This window comes from Syngnathoides biaculeatus, chromosome 3 (genome assembly GCF_019802595.1).
Source record: "Syngnathoides biaculeatus isolate LvHL_M chromosome 3, ASM1980259v1, whole genome shotgun sequence".
NCBI lineage: Eukaryota > Metazoa > Chordata > Actinopteri > Syngnathiformes > Syngnathidae > Syngnathoides > Syngnathoides biaculeatus.
In genome coordinates this window covers 35,195,954-35,221,161 of record NC_084642.1, presented here as the reverse complement: position 1 = coordinate 35,221,161, position 25,208 = coordinate 35,195,954, and the positions used below count along the sequence as shown (strand labels likewise).

The following is a 25,208-nucleotide window of genomic DNA, read 5'->3' as shown; positions in this document are numbered from 1 at the left end:
GATTTTTTTTTTTTTGTTTTGTATTTGTGTAAATCTTAATGCATATGTTTGTATGTGAAGTAAACATACACCACAGAACTAAAATCATCACATTTTTATTTATTTATTTATATTGTGTTTCCCTCGTAACATTTTCACTGAATGCTTATTTGGTCTTTCAATATGAGCATCTTGAGGCCACCAGAGGTTGAACTACGTGTTGCAGTGTCCTCTCTGCTGTTGGAAAGATATGTGTTCCTTTCTCATGAACAGGCACTTCATCAGTCTGGCAACTTTGGAATGCACCAAAGATGGCGATTCAGCATCTGCCGGATCGATGTCAACCTTTTGTGCAGATGTTGTTTCCTGCAACATCTGTAATTAATGTAGAAAAGTAAGGTTAAAAGTTTATAAAATGAGAAAAAAATATATCAATAAAGTAGATGTCTAAAGCAGAAATTCTTTTTGATAAAGTGATAACAGGCCTCTTAGAAAGCGCAAATTCATTTCAACCAGCTCTTGGTTGGTGCTTTGGATGAGGTTTTAAAGCAGTATATGTTGATAAACTCTCCATATGACAATGTGGTAACAAAGGAAACAGTTTAATTCACTTATCTAATTCAAAGTTTTACAAATACTATTTTCTCCCACATAAAGTTTTTACGCTTACTCGACAACCAAGTTTCCCAAGCAAGTATACAATCAAATATGCAAGTCAAGAATTTACACTAGTTAGCAGTTTGAAACTATTCTGTGAGCGACAAGTATGTAATACACCTTGTTTTAATACTACGTAGTATTTAAAATTAAAAACCCTGCACACATCAGAACATAAGCTTGCCTGCACTTATCAATAGTCAGATATACAGTACATCCTTAAGACATTATCTGTTTGGGGTGGAGTCACAGGCATTGCCTGTTTACATTTTGCATAACTCACTTAATTGTTCAAAAAAAGGTTTGCATTAAAAATTGTACTTTTTTTTTTAGTTGAGAATGGTGAAACCATTTGCTGAAATTGAACATATTTTTCACCAACAACATACAGTCTGCTGCTTTAATTATACCATGTCAAAATTGTTCAAAGTTTGGTGTTCCATACACTGAAATAACCCCTACTCCATGGTAAAATAATTTAAACACTGCTCCTAAACTTCTGAAAAATAGATTTTATAATTATATTATATATATATATATATATATATATATATATATAATTATATATTTAAATGAGCTTTAACTGGTTAAGTTACGTAAATGATAAATCAGATGTAAAATAAGGTCCACCCACGAGCTGCTGGGCTGTGAGATCTTCACCTGTAAATCAAATCATGCTGAAAATTGGCATAAAAATTAACATGCTTCAAGCAAGCCTTGAATGAAAGTCCTCTCCTGAGGAACATTGACCACCAGATTTTCGCCATTGTGTCCTTATAATACAGACCTTGTTGACCTCGGCACGGTAATGACTGTATCCAGTCCCATTTGAGTAAAATACAGAAAAGCCCAATAATGGTAAAAACCGGAATGCGGTGGTATCAATACACATTTTTAATCCAGTAGTCTGATATTGGAACTGTGAAAGAGCAAATTTGTTTTATAGTCAGATTAGGTATTACGTATCTGTCTCAGACATGTTATCCACCCAACAAAGCAGACTTTTTAATTTTTTTTTTAAATACACTAACTTTAACTAACGATCTTTATTGACCATCACATATTCACAGTTTTACATCATTTAAACACGCGCGAGATGGGTAAAAATAAACTTGCTGTTGCATTCAAATATACTGCGCATGATGGCAATGTAAATGTATTTTGCGGAGTCGATCAATGATGTCATTGATCGGATCGCCAAATGGTGACTCTGCCCCACAATTCTGAGGACCGTGGTTCAAATCCTGGCGCCACCTGTGTCACGAGAACGTGGCAAAGGATAGGACGCAAATGCAGCACTCTGAGGCAGGGACATGATTTGCCAGTTCAGTTTAATTCAGGCAGAGGTCATAGACGGGTAAGCAGTCCAAAAAAAGGCAAAGGCAAAAAAACACATGGTAAAACGTCAAAGTCCAAAAATCCTGAAACAGAGTCCGATAAGTATGATGCAATAACCTGGAACATGAACAAAACCAGATTTAACGATAGTGGCACAGGAACGCTGTAACGAGGGGGATACCCAACAAGACACTTGCGTACTCACACACCATGATGCAGTGTCACACACAATGAACTGGTGCGTGAAAGTGACAAACTCAAGGCTTATATGCCTGGCCTAATTAGTGTCCATATGCGCAGGTGCGGGGCTGCTGCCAGAGGCAGCTCCGCCTAGGGCAGTGGCTTGGCCATGCCCCTGACAGCCTGTGTGGCGTTTGCATGTACACACACACCCTGAAAACATGCATTGATTGGAAATTGCCTTTAAGTGTGATTGTGAGTGTAACTGTTGTTTGTCTCTATGTGCCCTGCAACTGTCTGTTTTAATTGTACTTTTATTTTCAAATGTTTTCATTTTTTTATATTTGAATGCTTTTAATCATGTAAAGCACATTAAGTTACCTTGTGTATGAAATGCACTATTACAAATAAATGAGCTTTGCTTTGGTGAGTGAAAATTCCCATATCGAACGTATGGAACGATAACCTGTCCTACTCTGCGTCTGATTGGCTAGCACCAAGACAGGAATCAGTTCTAGTCAATTCCTCTTTTGAGTTACTGTATCTGGATCTCATTCATCAACATAGACAAACATACGAAGTGTGGGTTTTAATCCATTTGTGTACTTCTTCTTCTTCTTCTTTTCCTTTCGGCTTGTCCCGTTAGGGGTCGCCACAGCGTGTCATCTTTTTCCATCTAAACCTATCTCGTGCATCTTCCTCTCCTAACACCCACTGTCCTCATGTCTTCCCTCACCACAACCATAAACCTTCTCTTTGGTCTTCCTCTCGCCCTTTTGCCTGGCAGGTCCATCCTCAGCACCCTACCACCAATATACTCACTCTCTCGCCTCTGAACATGTCCAAACCATCGAAGTCTGCTCTCTCGAACCTTGTCAGCAAAACATCCAACTTTGGCTGTCCCTCTAATGAGCTCATTTCTAATCCTATCCAACCTGATCACTCCAAGCGAGAACCTCAGCATCTTCATTTCTGCCACCTCCAGTTCAGCTTCCTGTTGTTTCTTCAGTGCCACCGTCTCTAATCCGTACATCATGGCCGGCCTCACCACTGTTTTGTAAACTTTGACCTTCATCCTAGCAGAGACTCTTCTGTCACATAACACACCAGACACCTTTCGCCAGCTGTTCCAACCTGCTTGGACCCGTTTCTTCACTTCCTTACCACACTCACCATTGCTCTGGATTGTTGACCCTAAATATTTGAAGTCGTTCACCCTCGCTATCTCTTCTCCCTGTTGCCTCACTTTTCCCCCTCCACTTTTCTCATTCACGCACATATATTCTGTTACACTTTGGCTAATCTTCATTCCTCTCCTTTCCAGTGCATGTCTCCATCTTTCTAATTGTTCCTCTGCATGCTCCCTGCTTTCACTGCATATCACAATATCATCTGCGAACATCATGGTGCAAGGGGATTCCAGTCTAACCTCATCTGTCAGCCTATCCATTACCACTGCAAACAGGAAGGGGCTCAGAGCTGATCCCTGATGCAGTCCCACCTCCACCTTAAATTCCTCTGTCACACCTAAGGCACACCTCACCATTGTTCTGCTGCCATCATACATGTCCTGTACTATTTTAACATACTTCTCTGCCACACCAGACTTACGCATGCAGTACCACTGTTCCTCTCTTGGTACTCTGTCATAGGCTTTCTCTAGATCCACAAAGACACAATGTAGCTCCTTCTGACCTTCTCTGTACTTTTCCACTAGGATCCTTAAGGCAAATAATGCATCTGTGGTACTCTTTCTAGGCATGAAACCATACTGTTACTCACAGATACTTACTTCTGTCCTGAGTCAAGCCTCCACTACTCTTTCCCATAACTTCATTTTGTGGCTCATCAACTTTATTCCTCTATAGTTCCCACAGCTCTGAACATCCCTTTTGTTCTTAAAAATGGGAACTAGAACACTTTTCCTCCATTCTTCAGGCATCTTTTCGCCCGCTAGTATTCTGTTGAATAAGTTGGTCAAAAATTCCACAGCCATCTCTCCAAATTGCTTCCATACCTCTACCGGTATGTCATCAGGATCAACTACCTTTCCATTTTTCATCCTTTGTAGTGCCTTTCTGACTTCCCCCTTAGTAATCATTGCCACTTCCTGGTCCTTCACACTTGCCTCTTCAACTCTTCCTTCTCTCTCATTTTCTTCATTCATCAACTTCTCAAAGTATTCTTTCCATCTATTTAGCACACTATTGGCACCAGTCAACACATTTCCATCGCTATCCTTACCTGCTGGACATTCTTCCCATCTCTACCCCTCTGTCTGGCCAACCTGTAGAGATCCTTTTCTCCTTCTTTCGTGTCCAACCTGGTGTACATGTCTTCATACCCCTCTTGTCCTTTTCCACCTCTACCTTTTCCCTACGTCACATCTCGATGTACTCCTTTCGCCTCTCCTCAGTCCTCTCAGTATCCAACTTCTTCTTCGCTAATCTCTTTCCTTGTATGACTCCCTGTATTTTGGGGTTCCACCACCAAGTTTCCTTCTCCCCTTTCCTACCAAAAGACACAGCAAGTACTCTCCTGCCTGTCTCTCTGATTACCTTGGCTGTCATTGTCCAGTCTTCCGGAGCTTCTGCTGTCCATCTTACCTCTTTCCGAAAGTCCGCACAACATTCTTCCTTTCTCAGCTTCCACCACATGGTTCTCTGCTCTACCTTTGTCTTCTTAATCTTCCTACCCACCACCAGAGTCATCCTACACACCACCATCCTATGCTGTCGAGTTACACTCTCCCCTACCACTACTTTACAGTCAGTAACCTCCTTCAGATTACATCGTCTGCACAAAATATAATCCACCTGCATGCTTCTACCTCCGCTCTTGTAGGTCACTATATGTTCCTCCCTCTTCTGGAAATAAGTGTTCACTACAGCCATCTCCATCCTTTTTACAAAGTCCACCACCATCTGTCCGTCAAAGTTCCTTTCCTGGATTACCCATCACTTCTTCATCGCCCCTGTTTCCTTTACCAATATGTCCATTTCAATCTGCACCAATCACAACTCTCTCGCTGTCTGGGATGCTCAGAACTACTTCATCTAGTTCCTTCCAGAATTTCTCTTTCAACTCTAGGTCACATCCTACCTGAGGGGCATAGCCACTAACCACATTATACATGACACCCTCAATTTCAAATTTTAGTCTCATCACTCGATCTGATACTCTTTTCACCTCCAAGACATTCTTAGCCAGCTCTTCCTTTAAAATAAGCCCTACTCAATTTCTCTTCCCATCTACTCTGTGGTAGAATAATTTAAACCCTGCTCCTAAACTTCTAGCCTTACTACCTTTCCACCTGCTCTCTTGGATGCACAGAATATCAACCTTTCTCCTAATCATCATGTCAACCAACTCCTGAGCTTTTCCTGTCATAGTCCCAACATTCAAAGTCCCTACACTCAGTCGTAGGCTCTGTGTATTCCTCTTTTTCTTCTGATGATGGATCCGGTTTCCTCCTCTTCTTTGTGTACGGATGAAGATTAATTTCACTTCAGGTGTTCCTGCTCATTTATGTGCTTCTCAGACACAGGACACACATCCATCGAACTGGATCTGTGCAGTGTGCGTGTGTGTGTGTATATATATATATATATATATATATATATATATATATATATATATATATATATATATATATATATATATGTGTGTGTGTGTGTGTGTACTGTAGTTCTGAGGCTGATAGCTCAGACACTTCCTCAAACCTTGTGAGGATAAGCGACTTAGAAAATGGATGGATGAACAGGATTTGGCACTACAATAGAACAACTGGTCAGAAAGTCTGCCTCACAGTTCTGAGGACCAGAGTTCAAATCCCTGACCCACCTGTGTGGAGTTTGCATGTTCTCCCCGTGCCTGCGTGGGTTTTCTCCAGGTACTCCGGTTCCCTCTCACATCCCAAAACACATGCATTGATTGGGGACGCTCCATAGCCCCTAGGTGTGATTGTGAGTGAAACTGTTGTCTGTCTGTATGTGCCTTGTGATTGTCTGGCAACCAGTTCAGGCTGTACCCCGCCTTCTGTGCAATGATAGCTGGAATAGGCTCCAGCCCTCCCCCGACCCTTGTAAGGATAGGTGGTTAAGATAATGGATGGATGTACAGTGTTTAAGGTCAGAAATGGGGGAAATACACTAGTAAACACCTATTCCAAATTGTATTCAGAGCTACATCTGTGCCAAATGAACCAATAAAATATTGAGAAGATTCACTCGATCGTGATTTAAAAAAAAACAAACCTAACAGCAATTTAAAATGTATTCATTCACCTCGCTTAAGAACTGTTTATACTCAAGAATCTTGGGTCAAGTGAGGGAGAATGTACACTCCATGTGTCACACTTGGATAAAAACACTTGTCAGCTTTTTACCATAAGATTGCCTCCCAATAATGTGGTTTATAGAGTCAGGTTCTGCTGGCCTCTGGTGAATGTTTCCATTTCAAACCTATCATTAGAGCCCGCAGTTACTATCTTGCAAACTATGTGTTTAAGCGTCAGTGTTTCCAACAGGACCACATGACAAGAAACTTTGCTTGAGCAAAGGAATGGCAAGGGGGGAAGGGAAGTGAAAAGAGCAGGAACTCTTCATTCTAATGCCCTGTAGACAATATTGGAGGTACACATTTGTTTTCCTGCGCAGACCTGTCAGTGACTATGTGATCCACTTTTATATTACACAAGTCACCTATCATGACATTTGGACATCAAGGTACCAATCTCGTTAATGCCAAAAGCAGGCCAGAAATCGTACACTGTAAAATACATTGCGATTCTTCTGCCAGAAGCTGTTTGGCTATATACAGTATGTTGCTTGCAGCAGATCATAACGACAAAATGGATTAATAAAATGTTTTTTCCTTGAAGGGACTAACGATTTTGAGATTGCATGTTCATTGAACGTCCGGGAATTTACTTGTTTTGCTTTTTTTTTACATATTCATTTTTAAACAAAGAAAACATTTTTGATACACAATATTTGTTGAAAATTGATACAAAATACAGTTTTAAAATATACCTGTCTGATAAGGAAAGAAATGCAATTACATCTCAGTTCAAACAATCTGCTCTTAGACTGTGGAAGAACTGCCACACCTCAAGCGTACAATGTTTTTATTTAATTTGTATAGAAATATTAAAAAAAAAACAACAAAAACGTGAAGTAGCACCATTACCTATCATGTATTATTTTAAATTTTTTGAAAAATAAAAACTCTTGATACATTTTAAAATCTTGTCTCAGGAAATATAAAGTTAGTGTTTGACCATGAGTTTCCAGGCCCTCTATCATAAAATAAAATATATTTGATCTTAAAATTAAGTACATTTACAGTAAAATAACTACAAATACATAAGCAAGTGGTAAACAAATGTATCAAAATAGAAATACTAAAAGTACAGTGGTGCAACAGAATCCTGTAATTCCCACCAAAATCTAATACATACAAATTTTAAAAAGCATAAATTGTTTCTTTGTGTTCATCTTTGCACATTTCAAAGTTTCATAAACATAGAATAACATTGGCTTTATATTACTGAATAAAAAATACGATAAGTAAAGCAGATTTAAAATTGCGCTGAAACTATTAAAACCTCATCTCAACAGAATACTGTCCAACGCAAAACATATTTGGTGGACTTGGTTCCCCCCACACATGAATATGATATTAAAATAATACAGTGATCATTGCCATTGGGCCATACTAAAAAATATGATTTTATCCCAGTTTCAAAAGTTTCACTGAACTAAAAATATCTGTAAACATCTCTGTAATAAAGAAATATACTTTTTCAAGTCAAAAAAGGAGAAAATACTTCAATCTGTTGTCATTTAAAATGTATTCTATACATAAATTTGCAGGATATTTCTGTAAACAGGATCTGAAGTATCTTTGTATGTCAATAGTCCCATTTTGCCCAGCTCCTGTTAACTGTCTTTATTACAGTCCATTAGGCTCACCCTGCAAACAGCCTTGAGTCCGATCCGCATACTTTCTTCCAGACTCCAATGTTTCTCGTCCCACAAGTCTTAGGTACAATTGACTAGAGTTAATGATTATGATTATGTGATATTTAAAACATGCATCTAGATGCTGAAAATATTTCAGGTACAGTAAACTCTTTAACTTAACCCAACAAACTCAAAAGTGTTTCTGTTCCTTTTCATACCACAACCTCTAACATACAGCACGTGTACCTGTATGTAGTACTATGTACACATTCCAAACTGATGAAGATTATTGATTCTATTAAAGCAATATGAAGAGCCGATCGGTATCTACTGTAAAAGGTCTGATTCAAGAGTTACATTCTTATGAAAATATACGTATAGCCTGAGTAACACTGGTGTGGCAGACGGGGCATTTGGGTTCGCTTCGCTCACAGATACGATTGGCACAGTCCATACAGAAGAGGTTGTGTCCACAGGGGACCAGTGCTGCAATGACCTCGCTTTCAAAGCACACTGAACAGTCCCGGCTGCCTTTACGGCTGGTGGATGACGAAGAGGAGGAAGAGGAGGCAGAGGAGTCACATGGAATGCAAGCAAGATGAGAGTGTGTCAGGGAGGCAACGCTGTTGACATAGCCAGAGAAATTTAGCAAGTCTTCACTCAGGTCACTGCAGACCCTGGGAGCCATCTGGTGTTGGTTGGGACCAGTGTGGAGGGTGGGTGACATCCTGCATTGGGATCCGTCTCCATTTGTTCTTCTCTGATTTATCAGCATGCCATTGGAATTGTCAGGATAAATAGATGTCGTGTAGGTGGAAGAACTGCCTCTGGTCAAAGGAGGGTTGTTTTCATTTTCGTACAGAGACCATAAAATCGCAGGTTGGGCTGGCATAGGTTCAAACCCTGGCGGGGAATCAGAAGTCAGATCCGTGCAGTCAGGAGAGATTGCCTCATTTCCATAAACAAAACCATTGCTCTTTGTGTTGACGCTGATATTATTGTTGTTGTTGATGTTACAATTAATGCTGTTTGCTGTATAACTCAGAGCAGGGCTGGGGGGACTGTAGTCTGCCATGTGGGAATTAGTGCCAAAGTAGGAGTCAGTGGAGGCGCTTCCTAGGGAGGACGACGAGTCATTGCGGTACTTGTAGAAGGTTTTGCACACTGAGCTGGGGGTCATCCCTGCGCTGGGTTTCGACCACAGATTAGGGTGCCCATTCAGATCAAACCCTACATCTGTTCCATTGTCATGGAAGTCGTTTACATCCTGGACCTCTATAAGACCGCCTGTTCTCACGGCAATGTGAGCTTCAATCTCCTCACGGGCTCGGTCCACATTTTCTGGCATTCCTGTAACGTCAAACACAGGCTCCTTGTCTCGACTGGGAGTCACAATGTAAGTATGAGTTTGTTGCTGGATGCGTTTAATTGTAGTGCCCTTGGGGCCAACAACAAGACCCACTACACGGTAGGGTACTCGCACCTGGATGGTGGTTTGTCCAGGTAAGTTAGGGGGGCTTGGGACTGGAGTACCACTCCCATTTAAGCTGGTGTTTTTGTTTCTAGAAGCTCGAATCAGTGAGAAATGCTCTGCCGCCGAGATGATCTCTCTCCTGGCCATTGCCACATCCTCCCTTCTCCCTGTCACTACAAAAACTGGCTCCTCACCTCGGACAGGAGTCTTGATGTAGGTGTTGGTTTTTGCTCGCAGTGCTTTAATCTTGCAACCTGAGCAAGAGAGCAAAAAGAGAAAATGAAGAAGGTTCGAAAACAACATTTGGTTGAAACACTGATACATGACCTAGGATATATTTTAACATAAAAATTGTTGTTGGATGTGTATCAATAGTGCTTATTTTAAGAGGAGCAAATTGAAACTACACGTTGAACCTATGAATGAGTAACAGTGCAAAAGTAGAGAGAATCCATCAGTGAGTTTGTTTTTTTGGGATCCACATTGAGCATCTAATGGAAACAGTAAAGCTTCATAATAACAATTCACAATTTGTAAGTAATGCAGTTGATGTTTCATTTATTAACTAAATGGGATCACATGAGGCTATAGTCTTGGAGGATTGAAATAATCAGATGAGGGTGATGTAAACCTGGATAAAGTGGAAGGACAACCCACTTCTGGAGGATGGGGGACAGGGAATCGGCATTGTACCGATTTCTATTATTTAACACCGTACAAGTGAAATGCTTAAGTTTCCTTAAGAACAAGTCTGTTGGATGCAGTGCATAATATACATTGTGTGTTTTTTCCATTTCATCTCTGATCATCCTGAAAAAAAGGGATCTGGCTTTTGGGAGAATATACTGTGTGCAATGTGCCTTACAACTGATACTGTAGTGGAGGGAGGCCCTTCCCGTGAAGTTCCTTTTGTTTTTCTGGGACCAACAACAGCAGCAGCAAGGGCGGCAATGTTGCAGCAAATATGTAACCTCGCACTTGTACCGCCCTGCAGCTGGAAAAGTGTTCAGCAGTGGGCATTGACTGCATATGGTGAGGTAAGATCATGACCGTGGTCCTAATTTGATTTCAAGACATCATTACTGCAAGACTGAGATCGATCGACGGCCCTTTGGGAAACAAAGGAGCTACATATCGCAAGTCGATAAGGAGAGCGTCAATAGGTGACCGACGTGTAACAATTTTTTGGGTGAAAAATACAGTCTTTTTCCAATGTGTCAGTCTTCAGAGTTTAATAAGCTGGTTCGATTACAATCCTACAGTCTTGTATATGTAGAGCCACAAAATACATTGCAAGCCAGCATGGCTTGAATCTGTGCTGAAACCCATTGTCTCTCGGGACAAAAGGATGAAAATAATTAGTCCAAACACACCTGTAGTATTTGAGTTTCCTATCCAAAAAGGACCTAGCCTGAAGAGGTTATAGACAACACAACCCACATGTAGTATTTGAGGTTGCTATCCAAACAGGACAAAAGCCTGGGGAGGTGCTACAAAACACAATAAAGTTTCCTGACATACACAGGTCCAGTTTGCTCACTAGGCAACACAGCCTGGCCGATCCCAGAGTGTGTGAGCTCTCCCAGTGAGTGTGTTTATGGCTTTATTTGCCACTAATTAAAGTGGATCCTTTCATTCCCTTTAAATGTCAGTCCCAATGGCGACATCACTGTGAGGAAGATGACGATGCATAATCATAGGGATCCGTGCGTGAGATGAGCATTGTCACTCCTCTTGGCCAGTCTTGCCAATACAGTGTTAGCAAGTAACCTGTTAAATAAACAATGAGCAGGAAATAACTGCTGTATTCAATATATCCACACACCACAGTATCTTTTTGCCTGAGCCCCTATAAAATTCACCAAAATCGTAGTTTACCAGTACCTTGTGCCAGAATTTAAAGGTGAGCAGGCACAACTTTAGACCAACTATCTCCCACGAAATTGTCGCAAAGCTGGGCGTATCTTCAAGGACACATATTGGATGTGTTGTAACACCCAGCATGGTGGCGAGCTGTCTGCCAAGTTGGGAAACGCATGCAGCGAGCTTTGTGCTTATACGGAAATCTGAATCCAGCAATATTTATGGTCTCCACAAAAATAGAGTCCTTTATGTCAAGTAAAGTGCTTCCACCATGATGAAATGGGAGAGAAGTGGATTATAACGACAAAGGATGAATAACCAATTCATCAAATCTCCGCAAAGGAGCAAGGTGAGCAAGTTTGAAATTAGTGTTTCGGCACGGAGCATAAAAAGTTTCATGCCCGTCCACCAATGACAGAAAACAGGAGGGAAACAAACACAGCTAGCAAATACAGTGGGACAAAGAATGAATCATACACACAAATCTGAAATGCAGATGTTTTATGATTGATATGATATGATATGATTATGTTTTATGATCAAGAGACTGGTTAACTGTGGGAGTCTGGGAAGTATTGCCAACTCCTCAGTAAGTAGCTATTGGCAATTCTAACTATCATTCAAAGTCAATATCTGACATCATAGCATCAATTGCATGATTGATTACAATGGAAGCTGTAGGAGATTGGAACAATATTAAAGGGGAAATCCAGTGCTTGCATTAATAGTGTATCCATAGGTCATGTAATATGTACCCTATTTTGACAATGTGATGTTAAATCCTCCCTCATTTAATAGTGTTTTGAGAAGATTTTTATCGACAGTTACGAATTTTCAGGGGCGCTGCATTTTTTCCGAGTCACATGATGTACGTGGGCGTATGTGAAGTGTACTATGACGTTCCAAACGCTGGATTACATTGATCACCATTATGCTCAGCGCTGATTTCTCAGATTTATCCTCATCTGATGAAGAAATAGCAGTATCAGTTGATCGGAAAAACAGAGGAATACTTTCATACAGACTTGAAACTGCGGCAATAATTAATGTTGAATATTCGGATGGACCGACGAGCGAGCTCCAGCGGCGGCCGCAAGCCGAGCTTCAACGTCCGGGCAGGCCTTTAGCCAAGCTTCGGTGGTGGCGGACGCCAAAGCTAAGCTAAAGGCCTCCGCCACCACCGAAGCTAGGCTAAAGGCCTTCGCTGCCTGAAAGCTCGGCTCGCGGCCCGCCAACGGAGCTCGATCGTCAAACTCCGTGTCATTCCCGTCCGAAGAACCATCTGTGGCTGCCAGCCTGGAGCACCCGGGGGCCTTTGTCTACGCACTTATGTCGCGCGTTTCCCTTCGAGTAGTCAGACTCCGCGTCATTCCGCCCGAAGAACCATCCGAATATTCTACATTAATTACAACCACAGGTTCAAATCTGTATGAAAGTATTCCTCCATTTTCCATTTTCCCAATACTGCTATTTCTTCATCAGATGAGGATAAATCTGAGAAACCAGCGCTGGGCATAATGGTGTCCCATGTAATTGAGCATTTGGAACGGCACATTAAAAAAATCACATACGCCCACATACATCATACATCGTAAAAATGGGAGCGCCCCTGAAAATTCGTAATTGTCGACAAAAATCTTCTCAAAACACTATTAAATGAGAGAGGATTTAGCATCACAATGTCAAAATAGGGTACATATTACATGACCTATTGGGTACACTGTTCTTGCAAAGCACTGGATTTCTCCTTTAAAAGTGAGTTGAAATAAATGTTAAGTATGATAAGGACTTCAAATGAACGTTCTACTGTTGATTCTTAGTTTCTTTTCCAACATTTAACAATGTTGGAAAAGAAATAGTAACACAATTGGTAAAAAAAAGACTGTTGGTTTGTGACATGGATAAATAAACCAGATCTATTAAGAGGCTCATGAACAAGAACAATGGGGTTGGGACCAAGTTGCAGTCGTGAGCTTTTTTTTTGGGTGACTTATTTTTAATCCCTGTGTGTTGACTGCAGTGGGATTGCTGCACAAGGCCAATGTGAACATGACCGCCAGTCTCCAATACATCTGATAAAGTCACTATATTTTTCGCTCATCTTCACATCTGCAGCACTGAGTCTCATAGATTGCTGAGTTTGGGTTACGCACAGTTTTTCACGTGAATTGAGTTAACGCTTGAGGGTCTGAGTTCCATGCGCTTAGTTGCACTTTAAATGTTTGGTGGTGTTGTCATAAAAACAAGGTGGGAAATGATTTCAAAGTTGAATCATCAATTTTAAATAATCTATCATTCAGGATAAAATTTCATAATGGGCAATAAGGATGTCAAAATTAGACTTTGCAAATGATGCGATCTCTGATCTGCTTGATAAGTATCATCCATTCATCCATCCATCCATCCATTTTATGAGCTGCTTATCCTAGCAAGGGTTGCGGGAATGCTGGAGCCTATATCCCAGCTAACATCGGCCCCCCTAACTGGTTGCGAGCCAATCCAAAGGCACATAGAGACAAATAACAGTCGCATTCACAATCACACCTCGGGACAATTTCGAGTCTCCAATCAATGTTGCATGTTTTTGTGATGTGGGAGGAAACCGGAGTTCCCGGAGAAAACCCACATAGGCATGGGGAGAGCATGCAAACTCCACACAGGGAGGCCAGGATTTGAACCCCGGCCCTTAGAATTGTGAGGCCAACGCTCTAACCAATTGCCGCCAAGTCTCATCAGATGGGCAGCATGGTGACGCAGCTGGAAAGCGTTGGCCTCACAGTTCTGAGCCAGCCCTCCCTGTATCGAGTTTTTATGTTCTCCCCATGCCTGCGCGGGTTTTCTCCGGGCACTCCGGTTTCCTCCCACATCCTAAAAACATGCAACATTAATTGGACACTCTAAATTGCCCCCATGTATGATTGTGAATGTGGCTGTTTCTCTGTATGTGCCCTGCTATTGGCTGGCAAGCAGTTCAGGGTGTACCCTGCCTCCTGCCCGTTGACAGCTGGGATAGACTCCAGCATTTCCGCAACCCTTGTGAGGATAAGCGGCCAAGAAAATGGATTGATGGATGGCTATCATCAGATGATTACCATATTATGATGACTAGGTGATCGGTGCTTAAGGTCATAATTTGCCGATCCAATGAATGACGTTATTGCTCGGCTCCGCAAAAGACGTTTAGGCCACGTCCCCATGGTGTACAGTATGTTTTAATCCAAAAGATAGTTTAACTTTAGCCTTGTAGCGAGTCTTTTGACATACGTACATCCATTTTCTTAGCCGCTTATCCTCACAAGGGTCACGGGAGTGCTGGAGCCTATTCCAGCTGTCATCTGGCAGGAGGCGGGGGACACTCTGAACTGGTTGCCAGCCAATGGCAGAACATTTAGAGACAGACAACAGTCCGCTCAGAATCACACCTGAGGGCAATTTACAGTGTCCAATTAATGTTGCATGTTTGTGGATTGTAGGAGGAAACCAGAGTCGTCGTCTTCTTTTCCTTTCGGCTTGTCCCGTTAGGGGTCGCCACAGCGTGTCATCTTTTTCCATTTAGGCCTATCTCGTGCATCCTCCTCTCTAACACCCACTGTCCTCATGTCCTCCCTCACAACATCCATCAACCTTTTCTTTGGTCTTCCTCTCGCTCTTTTGCCTGGGAGTGCCCGGAGAAAACCCCAAGCAGGCACGGGGAGAACATGCAAACTCCACACAGGCGGGGCCGGGATTGAACCCGGGTCCTCAGAACTGTGGGGCCAATGCTTTACAGCTGCTCCACCGTGCTGGCTGCCAAGAAAGTTATTTAAAAAAACACGGGACAGATAACACGTCATCCCAGACAGCAAAACAAAGTTGGCCTTGGGCGACTGTACTATGTATTCCAATACCACCTTATCCCATCTTTTACAAACACTGGGCTTTTTTCCTTTGTCAACTTAAATGCGACCGGATGAACACATTACCATGCCGATGACAACAACAATAGATCACAAATATATATATATATATATATAATATATATATATATATATATATATTGTGTGTGGGGAGGGGGCGAGGATAATAAAATAAGTAAAAATGTGTGCTGATCATCACCGATGCTCGGGAGAGGATGTTCTTTCATAGATTGAGATATAGGAGGGTAACGAAACGTTATGTAGCCCCGCGAGCTAGTGCTAGCACTATTGGTTGTACGTAAAGCATTCTGTGGAATCATGCACTAAAATTTCATTGTGTACAAAGTAATTTAATTACTGTCATTTACTTATACAAAGTTATCACCCATTATTGTTGTAATGTTGGTTTGACCTGACTGAAAACTTAAACTTAGGTCAGTGGCTAATCCTTTAAGCGCTCTGTAATCAATGTTTTACCTTTTGTCTATAATCAGTCACTGTGATTTGACGGGCGCAATTGCGGGCGGGCGCCATTGCACTCACAAATCCGCATAGACGAGCATGAAAAATCACGCACGTAAAATTTGTTACAAGAAATATATAAATATTCTCAGCGCATATGAAATCCAATCCAGCGCAGTGAACTACAGCCTGACTCTTTTTTTTAACACGGAAAGACAGTCTCCTGCTAGTCTACCTGACTTCGTCCCCCTTCAGCTCTTAAAGGGGTACACTCATAATTACAAACACCATCCACCTACACAGTCTGAGCAGCGTAGAGCAAAGAGAGTTAGAGATGCTGCTTGTGTTTTCTCTCAATAATAATGGTAAAAGTAAAACAAAAAGAAGTGCTTTTGCTTTAATGAATGTCGGGGTATGTGAATAATAGAAGAAAAGTGGCGAAACTGGATAAGATTTTCTCTTTTTTGAATAAAAAAGGTCTGGTCTGAAGCCAAAGTAGAAAGTACAGAATGAGATGGTGTATAATGTTAAAATTCCAACTTGGCACAGCCTGATCAAGGATGAAAGCACAGACAATACAGTGCACAAAAACCTAATTCGAACATAACATTAACTTTAAAACTGTTTGGGAGCATCATTCAGCTTTCAACATGCATTGCTTAAGATATTCTGCAAGCAATAATTCAGTTTTACAGGAAGAAAAACAGACTGGGATATCATTGTGGGTTTAAAAAAAAAAATGAAACTAAGTTGGAAGCGACCTTTCAAATTTATAGTTCATAGTAGGCTTGGTTTGGTTAGCAATGTATTTTTTTGTTTGTTGACATTTCCACTTGCAAAAACAGACAATTGTTCTTAGAAATGTTCTGATGGGAATGTAAATGCAGGAATCTGAATCTTTAACCTTGTAACTTCAAAGGATGACACTGATCTGACCACAGTGCATACGTCTGATGTTGCTCATAGTGGTCAAAGGGGGCGCTCACGGGCTTAGTGTGTTTGCTCAGACACGTCAAAAATTAGAGGGAACGTTGGTCTTGACATTAATTTATGTGTTTATTTCATAAACGTTGGTAACAAAAGAAGCCTGATCCTAAACAATCAGTATTCATCCGGAAACAGGAAATGCAAGTTAACCATACTGAGCATGTTTCAAACTGATGTCAAAATCATATGTACCAAGCTGCTTCATGTACTGCGAGCTCACTTACGTCGAAAATCATCAACATCATGAGCAATGTCAAAGGAAATTCAGTTACATTGAAAACATTTCTGGGATATAACACAGGTAATGTTTCAGTATATAACTATAATAAGTATGAGATTGTTATTTACTTTGACTTGATCAAAGTTCTATATATCATATATCTAAATGAGAACTGTCATTTTTCCCATGGTACGCGTTATCTTGAAAATGAAAACTTTTGTCCTCTACATGCTTCAGGAAGATATTGATTATTTACTGCTATCTTTCATCGATGGATTGACAATAGATACCACCGTAAATTACGCTAGATTATAACAATACATCATGATGAAATAAAATTATTTGATTATATGAATACTTAGTTTTGAAATAGAATGTCTATTGACCTCTTTAAAAATGTCTGTCTAAGTGCAATGTCAATAAATTATGATTAGGTACCAACTACATACTCAAGTATAACAACTCAGTAAATTATTTTAAGGTCTTGAGATTCTATCCCTAATCACACCCGCAACTTTATCTGCGGGGATGACTGAACACACCCCTACATTTTTTCAAATGTGAGTGACTGCTATAACTGCTCTAACCAGTTGCTTCACTGTTATTTATGTTGTGGAGGAATGAATCTAAGGCTGGTGCGAGATGTTATTGAATTTACAGAAGAGTGTATAACATTACTTAGTTATTTACCAGAGCATTTTTTTCTTGGGCTTTTCTCCAAACCCAAACTTTAAATGTAAAAATAAATCTCATATGTTCATGTGGGTGCACCGATTGAGCTTTTTGCACCTTATGGTGAGTAGCTAGTTGAACTCCCAAACTAAACTGTTAATTCCAAGATAAAAGGTGAAAAAAAAATGTTTTCTGTAAGTGAGTGAAATCCAGATTAAATCTATGGTGGAAGAATTTATCTCTTTCAAATGGGGAACCTATGTGTTTTACAATTAATGAACACAAACTAAAAAAAAGCTATAACAGATTGAAATGTAAACGGTGGATCAGATGGAAAGCGTTGGCCTCAGAGTTCGGAGGACCCGGGTTCAATCCCAGCACTCCCTGTATGGAATCTGCATGTTCTCCCCCGTCCCTGCATGGGTTTCCTCCGGGTAGTCCGGTTTCCTACCACATCCCAAAAATGTGCAACAGTAATTGGACACTCTAAATTGCCCCTAGGTGTGATTGTGAGTGCGGCTGTTTCTCTCTATGTGCCCTGTGATTGGCTGGCAACCAGATCAGGGTGTACTCTGCCTCCTGCCCACTGACAGATGGGATAGGCTCCAGCACTCCCGTGACCCTTGTGAGGATAAGTGACTCAGAAAATGAATGAATGGATGGATGGATGGATGTTAACACCACATTAGGCCTCCCTTTACTTCAGTGATAAAGGTTTTATGCAACCTCAGGGTATGAACCCGTTTTACATCTGGAATGGAAATTTCCTCGATTTAATTTACTTTCAATTTAGGAACGGTCTTGTTATGGACGAACATCAAGATTTATGATGTGCTTGTACTCGCACCACATGACAATCATTGACTCTGTGCATAATTTATTCTAGTAATAATATGGTATTATGGGAAGATAGGTGTCTGCTCCACGGCATAGGCGGAGCTGTTCCGATGTCGGCGTAAATTGCGCCTCCACTTCCTCCATCATCCAATCACGAATCAAATAGCTCCCATGTTTGTCATTGACGTGGTAAGAAGTGTGAAAAACATTTTATTTTGGTCAAAAAATACTTTGTACTGTATTTATGTTCTGTTTATTGAATCATAGTGTCTCGAAAACAGCGAAGATTTAAAGCCTCTTTATACTCGACAATAACCTGATGGTATCACACAATGTGCCCCCCCCGCGCGCGCGCCTCTGCGTAGCTTGCGGAGCACATGTCCCAAAAAGTTGCTGCGGGAGAAAGCTCCGGAGAGCATCTCTCGTGATTGTTTCATTTTAGTCACATGCTGTGACGACGTACTCACCGTTCCTCATGGCTCCACATACCACCTATGCCGCCGCCTTCTCAATCGATCTTTGAAATGCATAATTAAATGTATCACCTTGTCATTTAGGTCCATTTCCTCAAGCAGACAGGCTACAACGGTCGCCATTGTTGTAGCTTTGTTACTTGTTACGGAAAGGAAAGTAAAAAAAGCTCCCGGAAATAACCCAAAAGTACTAAGGAAACTGCACAGTGTGTCGTCCTACGCAATAACAGCTCTAGTGACACCTCTGACTTGGAGAAAAAGTGCAGCACGTTTTCAACACTGCACGTGTGGGTTGCACTCAAGTAAGAAAGCAAACTATGTGTGGGAGAGCTGCAGTGATGTCAACGCAGTACCCGCAGAAGCATGTATAAAGAGGCCTTTAATCTTGGTGGAATCACATCAAAAGAGTTGTCCACGTATGTCATTGCTAGGCGAAAGTTCCACATACGCACATTCACACATTCACATTCACAGATGCGACTTGACTTGGCATTTTTTTTTTTGCAGAGCAAAAAAAAATGAAAGTTATTGGTTTGTTTTGTTGGGTAAAAGATATCAAGCAATTAATTAGAAAATAAACACAAAACAAAAAAAAAAAAAACACCTGAATCTGAATGACCCAATCTGATTATGGAAGACTTCAATGGAGAATCTGCAGTCTCCCTCCCTTTTCCCTCCTTAGTTTAAGTTAATCAGCAATAAAACATTGACCTGTTTACTTGGTATGTTTTTTATGATAGTGTGCTTTCACTTCTCTCTGTATTGCACCACAGCATATAGCTTTTTAGCCAGACACTGATTTAAAAAAAAAAAAAGTACAAAAAAAATACAGTACAAGTTCATTTGAACGAAGTTTGAACGAATGAATTGCATTTCCATTCATTTCAATGGGAAACATTATTTCAGTTTAAGAACATTTCAGGTTACAAATGGGGTCATGGAACGAATTGCGCTCGCAATCTGAGGTTCCACTGTACACACTATATTTCTTTGTATTATTAATACTCCATAATCAAGTAGTCCCACATCCATATTAAACAGCAGCTTGCTACCTCTTTGCATCAACTCAAATAATCAACATTTAACTGCAGAGTAATATCATGAGGAAATTATAAACTGCATATTATCCAGTACATGCATCGCAGACAAGGTTGTATCCACTAATGTAATGTAATGCTTTGTCTTCCAAATGAAAGAACATGACATGGGGTTTGTTTAGCAAGCGTTGGCGTCTTGTAAAATGTCGCCTCGGGCGCCACATTGGGTAGGGCAGGCCCGGCCCGGCTCTTGCCAACACTAACCTTGTCTGCCCACAATCTCGGCCACATGCTCGGAGCTGGGCACCGGAACGCACTCGGTCATGTTGACGTTCTTTCTTCGGGGCTCCCGGCTGTCGTCGTCGTCGTCGTGGCTTAACCCGAGCAGAGAGAGTTGGTCCAGGGCGATCTGGAGGGCTCTCTGCTCGTCCAGCGCATCCCCCTGCACGCTGCGGTCGGCGAAAAGTGAGCTGGGCATCTTCGGAGTCGAAGAAAGAAGGAGGGAGGGGGGAGGTGGGGGAGTGATCGGAAAAAGAGGTGGTGGAAGGCGCCGGACCAGGTTTTCAAGAAGAGACAACTGCTCAGAGTAAAGAAATCAATGCGGTGAAGATGTGACAAACAGAGGAAGAGCTACAAAAAACACGCACACACACACACACATCCGCCCACTTTAGCCTTCTAAATATTAAAAAAGGGAAGGAAAAAAAAGTCGCGATCCAATTCCAGCAGTTGCGAAAAAAAAATCTAAGAAAAAAGGCATATGTGTACTCCAGGACGGTGAATGTTTTAATCCCCCTGCAAGGCTCCTAGTCCTTCGGTTTTCGGTTGCTTTAGTCTAAATCCGTTTTTCAGCCAGACAGACGCGTCACCGGCTGGCCAGGAACGATGCTGCGCGCTATTGTGTTATTTATTTATTTCTAATCCTTTTTTTTAAACCGTGTGTGTGTGTGTGTGTGTGTGTGTGTGTGTGTGTGTTGTGTGTGTGTGTGTGTGTGTGTGTGTGTGTGTGTGTGTGTGTGTGTGTGTGGTGTGTGTGTGTGTGTGTGTGTGTGTGTAGGTCTGCAAGCTCCATTGGCTGTTTATAGGCTAGGAGAGGCCGGGTTTGTGTCTAATTTGACGCCCATTCTTTCTCCTCTCATTCTCTCTCTCTCTCTCTCTCTCTCTCTCTCTCTCTCATATCGATTGGGTCTATTAACTGTACATTTAGTTTTGAACACTCTCACCGAATGCGTCTTAAATTATATCAATTACAGAACATCCCAAAAATGGTGAAATAAGTGTAGTAGTAGTGCATTACGTGTGCAAATAGGCATAATATATTACAACGTATCAAACAGACGTGCAAACATAAGTCTCACATTTATGGACATGGGTTATTTTTCAGTGAATGAATGAATGAAATGCCATTTGTTGTCATTATATGACTATAACGAAAGGGACCTGAACCTTGATAGATAGATAGATAGATAGATAGATAGATAGATAGATAGATAGATAGATGATAGATAGATAGATAGATAGATAGATAGATAGATAGATAGATAGATAGATAGATAGATAGATAGATAGATAGATAGATAGATAGATAGATAGATAGATAGATAGATAGATAGATAGATAGATAGATAGATAGATAGATAATTATATCACATACCACAGAATGAGAAATGATGCAGGCACTCGTTTTATCAAGTCATTTGTGACACTTCAAAAGTAATCCCTCAATTCTAATCCCATCAGTCACTCACATTGTAATAAAAGGATTTATTTTGTTATTTGGCCATTAGTGAATTCAGTCAAATCAATTTTATTTATATTTTATTTTAAGTTATTTCAAGGCACTTTCCATGAAAAAGCAGGCTTTCTCTTTACACATTTCAGGAAGATGAAAACCATGTTTGTATTTTATATTAATTGTATTATTTAAATATACTCGTGAGAACATCATAAACACGCGCGGCAATATTGGAGTGTTTTTCGGTTCGACAGTGGGATGCTAGCAGTTCATTTTATGTAACAGTGTGTGCCAGAGTTTGAAATTTATGTGAAGTTTTAATACTTGGTTTTAAAGTGTTCTAAATTATGCGTTCATTCACCATTATTAAGAACAGTGTTTTACTTATTCGGAAAGGAAGCTTGGTGACAAGATAACATTTGAAAGGCATTTGTTTCGAAGATAATAGCTACAGTTTGCAAATCATTTCTGAATAGATTTTTATCTAAAATAAAAAACAAATAGTAAGACTGTGGGGTGACCTTCTTAAGGTCTTTGTGCACTGCCACAGACGGGGGTGGTGGTGATGGAGAGAAGGATAGTGGGGGTTGAGAGGGTGTCAGAGGGGAAATGGGGGAGCACAAAGGGGATTTGAAGCCAATTTAAAACCGCTGAAGCCTCAAGCACAATGCTTTGTCACATCCCTCCTGGAGCACAATACCAATGGTAATGAGGAATTATTGAGGAACTGAAGGTCATCCTCTTGTTAATATTTGACGCCCCCGCTACTCCTACAACACCTCTCTATTCCAAGCAAGCATCAACCTCGTACACATTTCAATGAAGTTGTCGCTTTGCTTTTGTAAACTCAAGAGTCGCTTGTATATGAACCTATAAAATTAGACCTATGTCCCGGGAAATAGGATTTCGACAATGTCAGGAAATGTCCAAGTCATGTACTTGGAGCAAAAGCGAAATTTGACTTTGAAGGTGTGTCAAGCCGATCAGCTGTTTGTAAGACTGTCAGCAAGGTGTCGATCTCCCGGTCCATTCTTACCTCACTCGTGAACAAGACCCCAAGACATTTGAACTCCTCCAATTGGGGCAGGGTCTCATCTTCAAGAGCATGCAACCCTTTTCCGACTGAGGACCATGGTCTCGGATTTGGAGGTGCTGATTCTCAACCCAGCCACATCACACTCGGCTGCGAACCACTCCAGTGAGAGTTGGAGATCATGGCTTGATGAAGCCAACAGAACCACATCATCTGCATAGAGAAGAGATGCGATCCTGAGGCCACCAAACTGGACACACTCTACGCCTCGCCTGTTCCTAGAGATTCTGTCCATAAAAGTTAGGAGCAAAATTAGTGACAAAGGGCAACCTTGGCGGAGTCCAACTCTCACCGGAAATGAGTCCGACTAATTGCCGGCAAAGCAGACCAAATTCTGACAACGCTCGGGACTGAACAGCTCGTATCAGGGGGTTCGGTAATTCATACTCCCGAAGAACCCACCACAGGCAATGTTCCCTCTAAGTTGCGCAACTGCGCATTTGTGCACTTGTTGTCCACTCTCAGCGCAGATGCAGAGGTCCAGCGCAGTGAACTACAGTCTGAGTTTTATGTTTGTTTGGTTGCTTGTTTTTTAATCATGGCAGCCCACTGCCTCTCACAACGAGCTGCTGCCCAGCCACACACTCTACTTCCTGGTTTACCTGACTCCGCCCCCTGTGCTCTTAAAGGGGTAATTACAATTGGTGTGTACCGTTAAAATTCCACCTTGGCACAGCCTGATCGAGGATGAAAGCACAGACGATACAGTGCCCAAAAAGCGAATTCTGTATTTTAAATATAGGAGGCAATATAACATAACCCTAAAACTGTTAGGGAGCATCATTCAGCTTTCAACATGCATTGTGAAACATATTCTGTAAGCAATAATTCAGAAATTAGAGGGAACATTGCCCACAGGACTCCCCGAGGGACACGGTTGAACGCCTTCTCCAAGTTCACAAGACATGTAGACTGGTTGGGCGAACTCCCATGCACCCTCGAGGATCCTGCCGAGGGTGTAGAGCTGGTCCAGTGTTTTACGGCCAGGACGAAAACCACATTGCTCCTCCTGAATCTGAGATTCAAAATACCGACGGACACTCCTCTCCAGTACCCCCGAATAGACCTTACCAGGGAGGCTGAGGAATGTGATCCCCCTATAGTTGGAACATATCCTCCGGTCACCCTTCTTGAAAAGGGGAACCACTACCCCAGTCTGCCAATCCAGAGGCACTGTCCCCGATATCCATGCGATGTTGCACAGGCGTGTCAACAAGGACAGCCCCATAACATCCAGAGCATTTAGGAACTCCGGGCGAATCTTATCCACCCCAAGGTCCCTGCCAACAAGGAGCTTTTTAACCACCTCAGTGACCTCAACGCCAGAGATAGAAGAGCCCCCCGCCTCAGAGCACCCAGATTCAGTTTCCTCATGGGAAGGTGTGTTGGTGGAATTGAGGTCTTCGAAGCATTCTCTCTATTGACTCAGAAAATCCCACTATACACAGTCTTGACGGTGCATTGCTTTCCCCTCCTGAAATGCCAAACGGTGGACCAGAATTTCCTCAAAGCCGTCTTGAAGTCGTTCTCTATGGCCTCACCGAACTCCTCCCACGCCCGGGTTTTTGCCTCAGTGACCACCGAAGCTGCATTCTGCTTGGCCATCCAGCACCTATCAGCTGCCTCGGGAGTCCCACAGACCAAAAATGTCCGATAGGATTCCTTCTTCAGCTTGACAGCATCCCTCACTTGTTGGTGTCCACCAACGTGTTCGTGGGTTACCACCACGACAGGCGCCGACCACGTTACGGCTATATCTCCATGTTTTTTTTAATTTGATTTGTATTTTTTTATGTTATTATTTGATGTGGAAAAACACACAACTTTTATTTGAGGACTTTGCCGTTTTTTTGGGCAGTGGGGATTTGCATCATGACTACATACTTAGTTTGACCGGAAGCATTTAGATTTAGCATCTGACATTTTGATTTGATTTTTATTGATAGATTTATACAAACCCAATTCCAATTAAGTTAAGATGTCATGTTTAACAAATAAAAACTGAATAAAATGATTTGAAAATAATAAACAACCTAAATATAATTGAATAAACTACAAAGACTACATCGTTAATGCTCAAGATGATGAACAGTTTTTAGCCAGCTAATAAACATCCATCCATCCATCCATTTTTTTAGTCTGTTATCCTCACAAGGCCCACTGGACTGCTGGAGTCAATCCCAGTTGTAATCAGGCTGCAGGCAGGGTACACCCTGAACTGGTTGCCAGCCAATTGTAGGAGAGATAGAAACAACCAACCAGTCGGACTCAAAATCACACCTAGGGGCAATTTTGAGTGTCCAATTATTTTTGCATGTTTTTGGGATGTGGGAGGAAAC

At 41.5% G+C, this 25,208-nt stretch overlaps 1 protein-coding gene across 4 annotated transcripts; it reads right to left on the bottom strand.

Moving 5' to 3' along the window:
* Window positions 1–123: 123 nt before the first annotated feature.
* Window positions 124–20,931, bottom strand: mex3b (mex-3 RNA binding family member B). 4 transcript variants are annotated; one of them, XM_061815579.1, is made up of 3 exons: window positions 20,306–20,931; window positions 9,789–9,848; window positions 124–354 (listed from the first exon to the last, which is right to left on the bottom strand). In XM_061815579.1, the coding sequence occupies exons 1-3, from the start codon at window positions 20,517–20,519 to the stop codon at window positions 320–322; spliced, it is 309 nt and encodes a 102-aa protein (XP_061671563.1). In that variant the 5' UTR covers window positions 20,520–20,931; the 3' UTR covers window positions 124–319. The 4 variants fall into 4 exon arrangements, with proteins under 4 accessions (XP_061671563.1, XP_061671560.1, XP_061671561.1 ...); XM_061815576.1 differs by lacking the exon at window positions 124–354 and adding an exon at window positions 7,266–9,470; XM_061815577.1 differs by lacking the exon at window positions 124–354 and adding an exon at window positions 7,266–9,023.
* Window positions 20,932–25,208: the final 4,277 nt, after the last annotated feature.